Below are 15970 nucleotides of genomic sequence, written 5' to 3'. Positions count from 1 at the left end.
TCCGACCAAATTTACGGGGGTGTTTCTCGCCTAGAGATGAAGAACTCGATAACCATCAAACGTAAACTTTTGTCCATGAATGAAGTCAACTCAGTTTGAATTCCGCGAGTCTTTAAGCAAGTAAACAGAAAACCCCAGCGTTTCTCGGGAGATCGACGAATGGTCACGTAAAATGGTACAAGAAAGTCGCCTCTGCAGTTCAAAAACGGTGCCTGGTGGTAACCTAGACGCTCCAAAGGAAAGTCTGACATCATTGGAGTAACGGTTTTTGCTTTTCGCTTTCTACAGCATATGCGCTTTGTTTAGACAGCTCCTACTGCAGATCTCAAGCGTAGTACAACACACTGCTGATGAATGACGGAGGTTTTCCACGAACTGATGTTCGAGCTCAAGGAGAAAAAAAACAGAGAAACAATCGGATTAAGGGATGGCGACTATCCATTTTTTTTGGCTGGCGAGTTTTGAAGGCGGTTGTGGAGAGACGTTGGATGAGGCCGGTAGATATAACCAAAGTGTTCGGTCCGATAAAGGGCGAACACAAGGATATACGGCTCTTTATTGCCACCTGTTTTCCAGCTGGTAATTGCTTACATTCAGCTGGGATTGACTATAACTGCGAAAAGTGCAAAAGTTTTTCCTCTCCAATGAGAAGTTCTGCTGGATCATTTATGGCCTTATCTGGCGTTCTGAATTATTTATGTTTAGGTGAGATTCTCAACATATATGCGAAAAGCCGTTTTATCTTGGAGAACGAGCTGTGCTCTTCCCGAGGGAAGGTAAACTCATTCAAAACTGCAGTACACGGAAAGTTTGAAGACACCCCTAAACCGTAATTCAGATCGTAGACGGGACCATCCAGGCGAATTTTCTCAGTAACTTCGCTATTGGGATAGAATGGCCATTCAGAAGTTTTCAAAAAAGAAGTGCAGGTAACCCAACGGCTTTGCTTGAGGGAGTCAGCAGAAATACCTCTAGTTCCTGTGTCAGCGTAGTTGTCTCCACGCAAAACAAGGAACCATTGGTCAACTGATGTTGACTCCAGAACCTGGGCTTTTCGATTGGCTAGAAATACGAGCTGATTGCTTATCGAGCTCAACCACGGAAGGTATGTAGTGCTGTCAGTCGAGATGAACTCTTTGGAAGTACTCAAAAGTCAGAGCTTTCTCGGTACCATCCTTCAGACGAATAGCAAGAAGTGCAGGTTGACAATCCACTACAAAACTGAAAGCAACTTCATTGGGGCTGCTCTTGCTTTAGCGCAGACAAACGCAAGTTGACATTTGGAATAGGCGTTTTTCTGAGCGCGAGGGACTGCTATAGAACAAAAAACGTCCAATGAGCTATCGCCGTACATGTGCAGTTCAACCTCATCCATTGAAAGAGAAAATAGCAACGAGGTATTGTGAGATGCCCTAAAACTGGCAAGCCGTGATGCCATTCAATGAGTCTGAGGCACAACTCATTTGACTGAGAGTCCTCCCACTGTTGGCCACTCAGTCGCCAGATATCTTTCAGTAGCAAAGGTGCGCGTACGGTATACGATGCGACAAGAATTATGGGGTCGAACACGGATGACAAGAACTAAGAACCGATCGCTAAGTAACAGAATCTTCGAGCTCGCGGTTAAATTCTCTTCTCATAACCAATCTATTGGTGACTTGGTCCCTTTTGAGACCGAGAACAAAAGATTCGGTTTCCGGAATAATTGCAGCGGTAAGAACTTCCTTACCTTTCTTAGCGCTGGTTTTAAGGGATTTGATTCCAAGGGAAAATTGTGAATGTTGCTTATAATTTTTGTAGGAGTAAACCCACCCAGCTTAAGCAGTTCAACCAAACTGCTACTTAACAATACAGCAGTTTCCGAATTTTTCACGTTGATCACTTTGTAGTAACCGACATGCATAACTATGCCCCCGATATCTGCGGAAACTGCGTACCCGTGCTCTCGGAAGCTCATTAAAACGATTAACAAGTTCTGCAGCAGATCGGCGCTGACAAGAAGCATAAAAATTAGTGATTTGCCTTGAAACTTAGAAGCACCGTTTAAAACTCATAACGCGACAAACTTTGCCAGGTTTGTTCGGGTTTAAACCTGGGTGCTGCGGAATGTTTCGTTCCCGGTCCGAACGGTTTTTGAGTCGTGAGGCCTAACCGAGACTTCGTAACCCTTCTCTTCATCAACTCTGATACCTGAGGCGTATTGATTTTTCAGGCTCAAATTTTCCTCTAGACGCTTTTCAAGAGACTTAAGTTGGACCAACGAAGCTAATATTATCAAAAAGATGAATGTTGTCTTCAGCCCAGATAAAACGGCTGCGGTTATGAAGCGTGGTAGAATCAACGTTTTCTAAGCACGTTCATCAGCTGCTGAACGGGGATCAGCTTGCTGAAACGTGCCATATAATTCTAGTTCGTACCATTTCTAAGGAATGGCTGCAAGGCCAATTGCTGAGTGAAGCGGGCCACTGAGAACCCAGCCAAAGGGCATACGGATAGCGACAGGAGTGTTTTCATTTCCTCCAATGAATTAAGTATTCGAGAGCCTTCATTGCATGTTAGACATCCACATTCAATATTATCTCAACGTCGGAGTAGTTGTAGACAATGGTTTTAATTGGCTGCATATGTGGAAACCTGTCTTGCATAATGGGAAACTCATTGATTTCGGAACCAAAGCTCAATCTGTGTTTGACAAACGGCGTAACTCTGAATGAGGCTTCCTGGTGGTCGAGTTTGGCATACACGTTCAATGCGACTTGTTGCGTGTGAAGAGATTCAGTCAAATTGACGCCGTTTACCAGAATATCTAGCTTTTGCTTAGTTAAATTTAAACGCTGTGCAAGCCCTGTCGAGATCCATGAGTGAAGTGAGTACAGCAGTAAATGCACATTACGAGAGCAGTGGTCGCGTCGGTGCTTGTACCCATTTCCAATCGAAGCACAATAAGGAGTACCCTTCACCCGGCAACGTACGATGGCGAAGTTTGCAGTTTATTCCGGTTCCGCGGAGCGGTATTAATTGGATTCGAATGGCTTGTGTTATTGCTATTGTTGACCTCCTTGTTTGGAAACCTCGCGCAGATAATTTTCTCAGCATCATGCATCAAGAGTTTTTTTTACAGCCAGGCTTTTTTCGAATTTGCGGGCTTTAGGGCATTTCCGAAACATGTGGTCTGGTTGCAAGCAGGTAGTCGACGCACCGATCGTCGTGCTTAAAATGAAAAAAAAAAAGAAACAATCGGATTAAGCGATCGCGGCTATTCAAAATCCTTGGATGGGGAGCTTCGAACGCGGTTGCAGATAGACGTTGGATACGGCTTGTAGTTCTAACCAAACTGTTCGGTCCGATAAAAACCGATTACGTTGATATACGGCTCGACGTTTTCACATGTTTTTTAGCAGCTAATTGCTTAAATTCAGCGAGGAATGACTCTAACTGACTCTAAATCTTTCCTCTGCAATAAGAAGTTCTGTCGGATAAATTAGAGTCTAATCTGGTGTTCTGAATTGTTCATGCTTAGGTGAGAGTTTCAACATATGTGCGATCAGGCGCTTTATCATGGAAAACGAGCTGTGCTCTTCCCAAGGGAATGCAAAGTCAGTCGTCGAAACTGCAGTGCACTGAAAACTTAGAGAGACCTCTAAACCCTCATTCAGATCGTAGAACGTAGCAATCAGGCGAATTTGTTCAGTAGTTTCCCTATTTGGATTGAAAGGTCAAGCAGAAGTTTTCAAAAGAGGGCCTTTGATACAACTATTTCGCTTGATGGAGTCATCAGTAATACCTCAAGTTCCTGTGTCGGCGGGGTTATCTCCACTCAAAACATGGAACCATTGGTCAACTGATGTTGACTTCACAACCTGGTCTATTCAATTAGCTACAAACCCGGGCTGTTTGCTTGTCGAGTTCAACCACTGAAGAACTTAAGTGCTGTCAGTCCTTATGATCACTTTGGAAATACTCAGAGTCAGATTTTTCTTAATACCATCCTTCAGATTAATAGCAGAAAGCGCAGCTCGAAGTCCACACTTCGGAACTGAACGCATCTTCATTGGGTCTACTCTTGCTTTACCGAAGAGAAACGCAAGTTGATGATTTGTCTAGGTGCTTGTCTGAGCGCGAATGAATGCTATAAAACAGAAAACGTCATTGAGCAATCACCGAACATGTGCAGTCAACCTTATCCATTGGAAAGTCAAAATAGCAACAAGGTTTTGTGAGCTGCCCTAAAACTGGCAAGCAGGGGTGCCATTCAATGTGTCTGCGGCACACTGACTGATGACTTCCATTTCGAGTGTCCTTGTGCTTTTCTTCGATCTTGTGGCCGTTGTGGTCAAACCTGCCAATAGCATAGGGGATATCAGGTTCTCTTTTTCTCCCCCGGCCAGCGTCGCACCATCTCCTTGTCCACTCTCACTTGGACGAGCTAATTTTGCCAACAAGGCCACCAATTGAAACCATCCTTCAGATTAATAGCAGAAAGCGCAGCTCGAATTTCCAAGTTCGGAACTGAACGCATCTTCATTGGGTCTACTCTTGCTTTACCGAAGAGAAACGCAAGTTGAAGTTTTGTCTAGGTGCTTTTCTGAGCAGTGGTGGCCTTGTTGGCAAAATTAGCTCGTCCAAGTGAGAGTGGACAAGAAGATGGTGCGACGCTGGCCGGGAGAGAAAAAGAGAACCTGATACCCCCTATGCTATTGGCAGCTTTGACGACAACGGCCACAAGATCGGAGAAAAGCGCAAGGACACTCGAAAGGGAAGTCATCAGTCAGTATGCCGCAGACTCATTGAATGGCACCCCTACTTGCCAGTTTTAGGGCAGCTCACAAAACCTCGTTGCTATTTTGACACCTCGTTGCTATTTGACACCTCGTTGCCACCAACTCTCAGTCATCACTCATTTGACTGAGAGTTGTCCCACTGTTGGCCACTCAATCGCCAGATATTTTTCAGCAGCAAATGTGCGCGTACGGTATACGGTGCGACAAGAATTATGGCGGAGAACACGGTGGACACAGAACTAGGAACCGATCGCTAAGTAGCAGAGTATATGAGCTCGCGCGGTTAATTCCCCTGCTCACAGCCAATCTATCGGTGACGTGATTCCATTTGAGAACGAGAACATAAGATGAGGTTTCCGGATTAATTGCAGCGGTAAGAATTACCTTACTGTTGTTAGCGCTGGTTTTGACAAAATGCGAATTATGCTTGTAAAACTTGTGAGATAAGACCCATCCAACTGAAGCAGTTCAATCAAATTGCGACTTAACAATAAAGCAGTTTCCGGATTTTTCCTCGACCTAAGGTAGACATCCAAGCAAAAAAAATTCGTCGTCGACGGCTGCTCGGCAAAGAGCAAAATAAGCACATGTCGGAGAATTTTCCGCTCCAATCATATGCTTGTGTATTGAAACACACTCACATCTGATGTGGGGTCCTTTCGCCAAAAAAACGCTGATCACTTTGCAGTAACCGACCTGTATAAACATGCCTTCGGTATGCTCGAAAACTGCGTATCTGTGCTCTCGGAAGCGCAGAAAATTGATTAACAGCTTCTGCAGCAGATTGGTGCCGACAAGAAGCGAAATAGTTAGTGATTTGCCGTGAAACTTGGAAGCACCGTTCGAAATTCAAAACGCGCCAAAATTTGCCGCGTTTGTTTGGGTTGTAACCTGGAGGTGCGGAACGTTTCGTTCCCGGTCCGAACGGTTTTTGAGTCGTGAGGCCTAACCGAGACTTCGTAACCCTTCTGTTCATCGCCTGTGATATCTGAGTCGTATTGAGTTTTCAGGTTTAAATCTTTTCCTAGACGCTTTTCAAGTGACTTGAACAAAAAATTTATCGAGAACATAAATGTTGTCTTCAGCCCAGAGTACTCCGACAAAATAACGGCTGCCATCAAGAAGCATGGTAGAATCAAGAATTATCTGAGCACATTTATCAGCTACGGAACGAAAATCAGCTGGCTTAAACGTGCCATATGATTCTAGCTCCGACCATTTCTTCACTTGATACGTCTTCAACAATGCACTTGAAAGTGGTTGCTCGAACACCAATTGGTGAGGGAATCGGGACACTGAGAAGCCAGCCAATGGCCTTACGGACAGAGACAGAGGCTTTGTTGCATTCGAGAGGCTTCGTTGCATGAAAGACATCCTGCCCCAATATCATCTCAACATCGGAGTAGTTGTAGACAATAGGTTTAATTGGCTGCAGAATGGGAACCTCAATGATTTCCGAACCAACGCTCAAACTGTCTTTGACAAACGGCCTAACCCTAAATTAGTTTATATGGTGGTCGACTTTGGCACACACGTTTACTTCGACTTGTTGCGTGGGAACGGATTCCGTCGAATTGAAGCTGTTTACCAGAATATCTAGCTTTTGCCCAGTTAAGCTTAATTGATCTGGAAAGCCTGCAGAGATCCATGAGTGGGTACAACAGGAATTGCACATTTGAAGAGCAGTAGTCACGTCTGTGTTTGAACCTATTTCCAATCGAAGCACAGGTAGGAGTCCCGTGAGTTTCTGTATGACGGCGACCCGGATACGTTCAATGACGAAGTTTGCGGTTTATTCCGACGCGATGGGGCGGTATTGTTTGAGTTTTTAAGGCTTGTTTAATTGCTTATGTTAACCCCCTTGTTTGCAAGTCTTGCACTGAAAATTTTCTCAGCACCATGCAACAAGACTTTTTGAGTGTTTTCACAACCAGGTTTACTGCATTTGCGGGCTTTTGGACTTTTCCGAAACATGTCGTCAGGTTGCAAGCAGGCATAACACCAGCTTTTTTCAGCGGCAAACTGAGCCCGTTGGGTTGAGGTCTTTTTCAAGAATGCAGAACAACTCCAGAGTGGGTGTTTACCCTTACACTGGATGCAAGGAGTATAAAATGGTTATACTCCGAAGCAGCGGCAAAAGTTTTTGTGGGTCGTTTATGGAAACCAGTCTTTGAAGCCTTCTCAGGTCTTGACTTGATCTGACTGACACGCATATTCATGTGCCTCAGCCTTGTCGCGGAGCCAGTCGTTAAAATCTAAAACGGTTGGCTGTGTCCAACATCTCTTCACAGAGTGAAGAGACCACGACTTTTTCATAATTGGAGGAATTTTGAAATACCTTGATTCAAGATGGAAGTACTCTTCAAGTCGTATTCAGAGCTTAGCGATTAAATAGCGACGAGATTGGATATACATGAAGCAAAGCTGATAATACTTTCTGAGTTGTAGATTATGAGGGTTTTTAGAGATGAGCCACCACAAATGTTTGTGACTGTGCGAAATTCCTCTTCAGAGTCTTCAAAGTGTCCTTGTAGAGTGTTCCACTAAATGCGAATTAAGCAATTGCATTCTTCGCTTTGCCTGAAACGAGGGTTTTGACAAATTTCAGTTCAATATCATCAATAATAACCTTTGCATCGGTTGCGCTTTTCAATTGACTGAAACATTCAAGCCAATGCAATGGTAATTCGTCGACTCAGGCAATAGACCCTTCTGGCTGAGTGTCAAAAATTCAGCTAGATCTTGATTAGTGATTGGTTTACTGCCCGAAGACCTTATTGGCCAAGATCGTTTGTATGATGCGCCATCAACGGTTTCCAATCGGTAGTAGCGTGTACAGCATTCTTCCGCTAGAGGACGGTTGAACATTCGTTTTTCGATGGTTTTGTGACATATATGGGCTAAACGGGAAGATGACTGTTGAAGGATTGAGAGGACCAACGTTAGTTGGTAAAATGTTCAATACATAAAAATAGCAGAAGTATGTGGGAAAGAAGTTTCTTGAGCAATGGGCTGATGAAAACTAATCTGCATCATTAGACTGATGAAAACTACTCTGCATCAAAGGGTTGTATCTGTATAAATTGGTCAAAGGTATCTGTTCCTGCACCTCGTGCATACTATTTATATTTGGATTTGGCAAGCTGACACATGTATCTGATGTTTGGGGGACGTCAACACTTTTTGAGTCTACAATCTGACTGACACGTATATTCATGTGCCTCAGCCTTGTCGCGGAGATAGTCGTTAAAATCTAAAACTGTTGGCTGTGTCCAACATCTCTTCACAGAGTGAAGAGACCACGACTCTTTCATATTTGGAGGAATTTTGAAATACCTTGATTCAAAATGGAAGTACTCTTCAAGTCGTATTCAGAGCTTAGCGATTAAATAGCGACGCGATTGGATATACATGAAGCAAAACTGATAATACTTTCTGAGTTGTAGATTATGAGGGTTTTTCGAGATGAGCCACCACAAATGTTTGTGACTGTGCGAAATTCCTCTTCAGAGTCTTCAAAGTGTCCTTGTAGAGTGTTCCACTAAATGCGAATTAAGCAATTGCATTCTTCGCTTTGGCTGAAATGAGGGTTTTGACAAATTTCAGTTCAATATCATCAATAATAACCTTTGCATCGCTTGCGCTTTTCAATTGACTGAAGCATTCAAGCCAATGCAATGGTAATTCGTCGACTCAGGCAATAGACCCTTCTGGCTGAGTGTCAATACTTCAGCTAGATCTTGATTAGTGATTGGTTTACTGCCCGAAGACCTTATTGGCCAAGATCGTTTGTATGATGCGCCATCAACGGTTTCCAATCGGTAGTAGCGTGTACAGCATTCTTCCGCTAGAGGACGGTTGAACATTCGTTTTTCGATGGTTTTGTGACATATATGGGCTAGAGGGGAAGATCACTGTTGAAGGATTGAGAGGACCAACGTTAGTTGGTAAAATGTTCAATACATAAAAATAGCAGAAGTATTTGTGAAAGAAGTTTCTTGAGCAATGGGCTGATGAAAACTAATTTGCATCATTAGACTGATGAAAACTACTCTGCATCAAAGGGTTGTATCTGTATAAATTGGTCAAAGGTAGCTGTTCCTGCACCTCGTACATACTATTTATATTTGGATTTGGCAAGCTGACACTTGTATCTGATGTTTGGGGGACGTCAACACTTTTTGAGTTTTCGAAATAGTTAGCATTTGGAAGAGAGTTATGAGTCATCGTTAGACTCCTGCTGAAAGGCGGTTCAATTTTTTAAAATGACAAGAAATCGGAAGCAGGTCCCAGGTTGATACTTTGAACCGGTGCCATGGGCTCAATCATTTCCTTAGCTGGCGATTTAGTGTTCACCCAACTTCTTGTCCTGTCTTCCTCCGATTGGTTGTCCTGAACGGCCATTGCCAATTGCGACCTGCTACGACAAAACCCACTGATTTTAGAAGCGTCTTTCAGATATTCAGCCTCCTCGATAGTTGCTTCGGCTAACTTTTGACGGCTTTCCTCTACAACCACATCAAGTTCAAGTTGACTCGACATCGACTGAAGCTGGATCTCATGCTCGTTCAAACGAAGCTTAACCTCTGTCTGGCGTTAAACTACCTCGCGCCTAGTTTCTGCAAATGCTGCTTTTCTTTGACGCCGACTCAAAGTCACTGATGAAATCTTAGAGTGGTGTGAAAAAGTTTTCTTGAAACTAACGGATTCGCTTGGCGTCGGGGTTCGCGCAGTTGCTACCTGGCCCCACTTGAGTTTTAATTCAAGGTAAATTTCAGCTAGATCTGCGAGATTGCCATTTTTGCAGTGAAAGATCCTAGGTGAAACTTTAGTTTATTTGGGGTTTCAGCAGCGTTGTTATTGTTCATAGTCAAAGGTTTAGGTTCATCATAATTTCTTTCTATAATTTTTTGTAAACAATTGCTAGATTTTTGACGTATGTTTCAATTTCAGCTGGTCTATATCGCATCTTCATACTCTGTAACTTTTTCATAGTATTCGAAAAGATTTGTTTCCAGCACGCTACTTGCAAAATAAACTTTGCACATTTTCTGGCCGTGGGCAAGCTCCATTTTGAAACATTTTTTCTTGTTTTTTTTCTAATTAGAGCAGAAAAATGTAGCGATCAATGTCGGAATCAAATTAAATTCTAATAAACAAGCCACCCTACACCAAACGAGAGGATTCTCGCAAGACCGCTACGACTCTCGTTGCCTACGGAACAGAAGGACAGTAATCTACGAGACTGAAATTAAAGATGATTTTGAATTTTGAAAAAGAAAAACAAATTTAAGATTTATTATGTCTAACAAACGTAAACTACTTTTCGACAACTGTCATTTGCAAGATCTTATATTTTTCTGGTGTGCTTTTCCCTTAACTTGGTCGATAATTTTTGTTTTTATTGATAAGCTGGCACAAATAGCAAAAAATTTTTGATTTCTAAAAATAGCGGAGGGTGAATTAGCTTAAGTTTACGAATTAATTATTTGATGTTAGTTTTGTTGAGATTAATTGTTTTGTCACATAAAAGTCCTAGTTTCATTTGAATTTCCATAAACATTAAGGGTCATGTGGCGTTGTACGTAAAAAATGGCTGCTGTTTTGCTTTAAAAAAATCTTTTACATCTTCAATTAAAATTTCCAATGTAAGTGGGTTAACGTTGTTTGATCGATGTTTGCACACTGATCTTTTTTTTATAAAGTCGTGCCAAAATATAATGTTTTTCTGCATCATAACTTTTGATAACTTGCCGAAAAGATGACGAACAATCTTTTGTCGGTTAATTGCATTCAAATTAAAACTTAAACCTGGATCTGCTTCGAAAGTGTCGTCGAGGCGTTTTGTAGAGTTAATGGTAATGTACTTGTAAAGAGTTGAAGAGAACTTCGGCAATGATGGACACCGTGGACAATGATGAACAATACGGTTATTTTAAGGCGGACAACTTAGGGAGTCTGTTGTTGTAAAGTTGGCACAAGTAGGTAAAAAATGTTATGACGAATATAACTTTCAGAACCTTTAGCTGAATAATTCTGAGGTTCTACTTAGGCTTCGTTTCAGTAATAACTAAGTTAACGCGTACGGTTTATCGGCTATCGTTACGGCAAAATGGTAGTAGTGATGGTCGCTACGGTATGCGGCCGAAAACAGGGCGAACCGAGCAAAATTTTAAAGACAATCCAACCACTGGAGTAAACCGAGGTAGGGATTCACTCAAAAAACTTGATCATCACAATTGATGATTTTAAAGGTTGAACAGGCGAGACAAAAACGGTGTTTCCGGCTTCGCTCCAAATTCGAACAAAAAAAAAACTTTTTTTTCAGTGAAGTTTTTAAGAAAAGTTGGTATAACTTTTTTTTCGAGGATTTTTTTTTGAAAATGTTTTGGAAAATTTTCTGGGAGTTTTGGAACTTTTTTGTCCCAAAATTTTTGAATTTGAGACTTTCCTGGTGTACTAAGGTACTGGGTTTGTACAAGTTTTAGGATATCTGATAGGGTCTTTAACGGTTTGCTATCCAAAACATCGTATATGTTTTTATCGCACTGATCATCAAAAAAGTAGCCATTTTTTGGGTTAAAAAATAGCACAAATTAGAGTCTAAAATTTAGTTGAAAACACAGGTTTGGTCTTACAAGTTGTTTAAGGTAGTTCGCGGGGCTTTAGAAAACTCCCCAAAAAGAACACTTCCGGCCTTCTCCCATGTCGGCATTCTCGGTTTCGGCTTTGTTTTGACTAGGGGTGGTTTTTCCGTTTTGATTCGAGGTCACATAAAATTGTGAAGGGCTCCTAGATTTGGAATTTGAGGTCACATAAAATTTTGCAGAGTCGATTCTTGGTTCAATTGCGACCGCACAAAACTTGAATTGGTTGGTCATTGTTTTAAAAATCGAGATCACACAAAACTGTGCTCAGGGCCTTGATTTTTGTTTTTTGAATGCCGCCTTGGAACATTTGGTCAATAATTCTTGTTTTTATTGATAAGCTGGCACAAATAGCAAAAAATTTTTGATTTCTAAACATAGCGGAGGGTGAATTAGCTTAAGTTTACGAATTAATTATTTGTTGTTAGTTTTTTTGAGATTAATTATTTTGTCACATAAAAGTCCTTGTTTCAATTGAGTTTCGATAAACATTAAGGGTCATGTGGCGTTGTATGTAAAAAATGGCTGCTGTTTTGTTTTAAAAAAAATCTTTCACATCTTCAATTAAAATTTCCAATGTAAGTGGGTTAACGTTGTTTGTTCGATGTTTGCACACTGATCTTTTTTTTATGAAGTCGTGCCAAAGTATAATGTTTTCTGCATCATAATTTTTGATAACTTGCCGAAAAGATGACGAACAACTTTTTGTCGGTTATTTGCATTCAAATTAAAACTTAAACCTGGATCTGCTTTAAAAGTGTCGTCGAGGCGTTTTGTAGATTTAATGGTAATGTACTTGTAAAGAGTTGAAGAGAACTCGCAGCAATGATGGACACCGTGGACAATGATGAACAATACGGTTATTTTAAGGTGGACAACTTAGGGAGTCTCTTGTTGTAAAGTTGGCACAATTAGGTAAAAATGTTATGACGAATATAACTTTCAGAACCTTTAGCTGAGTAATTCTGAGGTTCTACTTAGGCTTCGTTTCAGTAATAACTAAGTTAACGCGTACGGTTTATCGGCTATCGTTACGGCAAAATGTTAGTAGTGATGGTCGCTACGGTATGCGGCCGAAAACAGGGCGAACCGAGCAAAATTTTAAAGACAATCCAACCACTGGAGGAAACCGAGGTAGGGATTCACTCAAAAAACTTGATCATCACAATTGATGATTTTAAAGGTTGAACAGGCGAGACAAAAACGGTGTTTCCGGCTTCGCTCCAAATTCGAACAAAAAAAAACTTTTTTTTCAGTGAAGTTTTTAAGAAAAGTTGGTATAACTTTTTTTCGAGGATTTTTTTTGAAAATGTTTTGGAACATTTTCTGGGAGTTTTGGATTTTTTGTTGTCCCAAAAGTTTTGAATTTGAGACTCTCCTGGTGTACTAAGGTACTGGGCTTGTACAAGTATTAGGATATCTGATAGGGTCTTTAACGGTTTGCTATCAAAAACATCGTATATGTTTTTATCGCACTGATCATCAAAAAAGTAGCCATTTTTTGGGTTAAAAAATTGCACAAATTAGAGTCTAAGACTTAGTTGAAAACACAGATTCAGTCTTACAAGTTGTTTAAGGTAGTTCGCGGGGCTTTAGAAAACTCCCCAAAAAGAACACTTCCGGCCTTCTCCCATGTCGGCATTCTCGGTTTCGGCTTTGTTTTGAATAGGGGTGGTTTTTCCCGTTTTGATTCGAGGTCACATAAAATTGTGAAGGGCTCCTCGATTTGGAATTTGAGGTCACATAAAATTTTGCAGAGTCGATTCTTGGTTCAATTGCGACCGCACAAAACTTTAATTGGTTGGTCATTGTTTTAAAAATTGAGATCACACAAAACTGTGCTCAGGGCCTTGATTTTTTGTTTTTCGATTGTCGCCTTGGAACATTTGGTCTTCGATGTCGATGATTAGTTTCTTTCTGAGGGCCATTGATACCCTCAGACTCTGCTCGCGTACCTCATTTGCCTCTTGAAAGAGTATATTTGTCTCATGAAGAAGTCATCAAAAAACTTTCGCACTACCAAAAAACATTCTAGCCTTTCTTACAACTGGAATAAAAACATGAATTCGACCTATTTTAAAAGAATTGAACAAGGGCAAGTTTTTGTAAATTAGATTGCAAGGACTTAGCAACAATATTAAACGAATCAAGCAAAAAAGTGGAGTTGTTCACGTGCTGATTTGGAGATTTTTTGTGTTTTTTCACAAGGAATTCATATTCAGTTCACGCAGTTGAACTAACAGAAACTCAATTGCAATCAATTTCTATCTGACTAAAATATTAGCATTTTATTTTCCATCAGGTTCGGCTCAAATGCAATTCTCAAACGAAACGACTTCAGTGAGAATCGAATCTAGGTGAAAATCGATTCAGGTGAAAATCGAAACGCACTATGTATACACTGGACTATATAGCTGGTATTGCCAAGCGACTATGCTTATTTGATATTATACTACCCCTACCGAGAAAATTTTTTTCCGGACCTGAAATTTTTTATATCTAATCTAAAATCTGGTCAGAAATTCACTTTCAAATGTTTAAATAAAGCAGGGATTTTCTTTAGGTTCTTTTTTCTCATCCTAATTTAATCAGAAATTGGCTAAATCTAGGCCATTATTGCTAGAAAAACTCTCAGCGTCAAACCTTTGACCTTCAGATTTCTAGGCGGTTGTGCTAACCATTATGCTACAGGCCTTAGTCAACATTAAGCGTTTTGTCAACAAGTGTTAATTTGCATTGTATTCCTACTGTTATTGTGTATGCTCAAATTATGTTTATTTCTTGGACAGTGATGAGCGATACGGTTGTTTTAAGGCGGACAACTTAGGGAGTTTCTTGTTGTAAAGTGGGCACAAGTAGGTAAAAAATTTTATGACGAATATAACTTAAAGAACCTTTAGCTGAGTGTTTCTGAGTTTCTACTAAGGCTTCGCTTCGATAAAACTAAGTTAACGCGTACGGTTTATCGGTTACCCTTACGGCGAAATGGTAGCAGTGATAGTCGCGGCCGTATGCGGCCGAAAACAAGTCGAGCCGAGCAAAATTTAAAAGACTATCCGACCACTAGAGGAAACCTAGGTAGGGATTCACTCAAAAAACTTGCTCGACACAATTGATTCTTTACCTATTGAACGGACGAGACAAAAACGGTGTTTCCGGCTTTGCTCTAAATTCGAACAAAAAAAATTTTAGGAAAAGTTGGTAAAACATTTTTCCGAGGAATTTTTATTGAAAATCTTTTGGAACATTTTCTGGGACTTTTGGAACTTTTTGTCCCAAAATTTCTGGGTTCAAGACTCTCCTGGTGTACTAAGGTACTGGGTTTGTACAGGTATTAGGGTATCTACTAGGGTCTTGCTAGTACGGTTTGCAATCGAAAACGTCGTATATGTTTTTATCGCACTGATCATCAAAAAAGTAGCCATTTTTTGGGTTAAAAAAGTAGCACAAATTAAAGTCTAAGAATTGGTTGAAAACACAGGTTTGGTCTTAGAAGCTTTTTAAGGGAGTTCGTCGGGCTTTAGAAAAATCCCCAAAAGGAATATTTTCGGCCTTCTGCCATGTCAGCATTCTCGGTTGTCGGCTTTGTTTTGACTAGGGGTGGTGTTTCCAGTTTTGACTCGAGGTCACACAGACTTGTGAAAAGCTCCTTGATACGAAATTATGCAGAGGTCGATACTTGGTTCAATTGCGGCCGCACAAAACTTTAATTGGGTGTTCCTTAATTAAAAAATCGAGATCCCACAAAAATGTGCTCAGGGTCTTGATTTTTTGTTTTTCGATTGCCGCCAGGGAAAACGTTGTCTTCGATGTCGATGAATAGTTTCTTTCTGAGGGCCATTGACACCCTCACACTCTGCTAGCGTACTTCACTTGCATCTTGAAGGATTACATTTGCCTCTTGAAGAAGTCATCAGAAAACTTTCGCAGCACCAAAAAACATTCTGGCCTTTCTTACAACTGGAATAAAAACATGAATTCCGCCTAATTAAAAAGAATTGGTAAAGGGCAAGTTTTTGTAATTATATTGCAAGGAATTAGCAACAAAATTAAAGGAATCAAGCAAAAGCAAAAAAGTGGAGTTGTTCTTGCGCTGATTTGGTGATTTTTATGTGTTTTTTCACAATGAATTCATATTCAGTTCATGCAGTTGAACTAACAGAAACTCAATTGCAATCAGTTTTGAACTGACTAAAATATTAGCATTTTATGTTCTATCATGTTGGGCTCAAATGCGGTTCTCAAATGAAACGACTTCGGTAAGACGAACCTAGGTGAGAATCGATTCAGGTGAAAATCGAAACGCATTATGTATACACTGGGCTATATAGCTGGTATTCCCAAGCGACTATACTGGTTTTATATTATACTACCCGTACCGAGAAAATTTTTTTTTTGACCTGAAATACTTTACATCTAATCTAAAATTTTGTCAGCAATTCTTTTTCAAATGTTTAAATAAAGCAGGGATTTTCTTTAGGTTCTTTTTTTCTCATCCTAATTCTGATCACGAATTAGCTAAATCTAAGCCTTTTCTAGCTA

The 15970-nt window shown here is 40.6% G+C and overlaps 1 protein-coding gene across 1 annotated transcript in view; it reads left to right on the top strand.

Moving 5' to 3' along the window:
• The first annotated feature begins 2857 nt into the window (after window positions 1–2857).
• The window catches only part of LOC134855028 (oxysterol-binding protein-related protein 9-like), a 35400-nt gene continuing 22287 nt past the window's right edge, over window positions 2858–15970 (top strand). The window contains exons 1-3 of the mRNA XM_063871407.1: window positions 2858–2968; window positions 3521–3596; window positions 4594–4767. Of these exons, the coding sequence (XP_063727477.1) occupies window positions 2858–2968; window positions 3521–3596; window positions 4594–4767 (361 nt within the window). The remainder of the gene's footprint in view (window positions 2969–3520; window positions 3597–4593; window positions 4768–15970) is intronic.

The sequence above is a fragment of the Symsagittifera roscoffensis genome, chromosome 10 (genome assembly GCF_963678635.1).
Source record: "Symsagittifera roscoffensis chromosome 10, txSymRosc1.1, whole genome shotgun sequence".
NCBI classification, from domain to species: domain Eukaryota; kingdom Metazoa; phylum Xenacoelomorpha; order Acoela; family Convolutidae; genus Symsagittifera; species Symsagittifera roscoffensis.
Note: the sequence above shows the minus strand (reverse complement) of the source record. Positions and strands in the feature narration are given on the sequence as shown.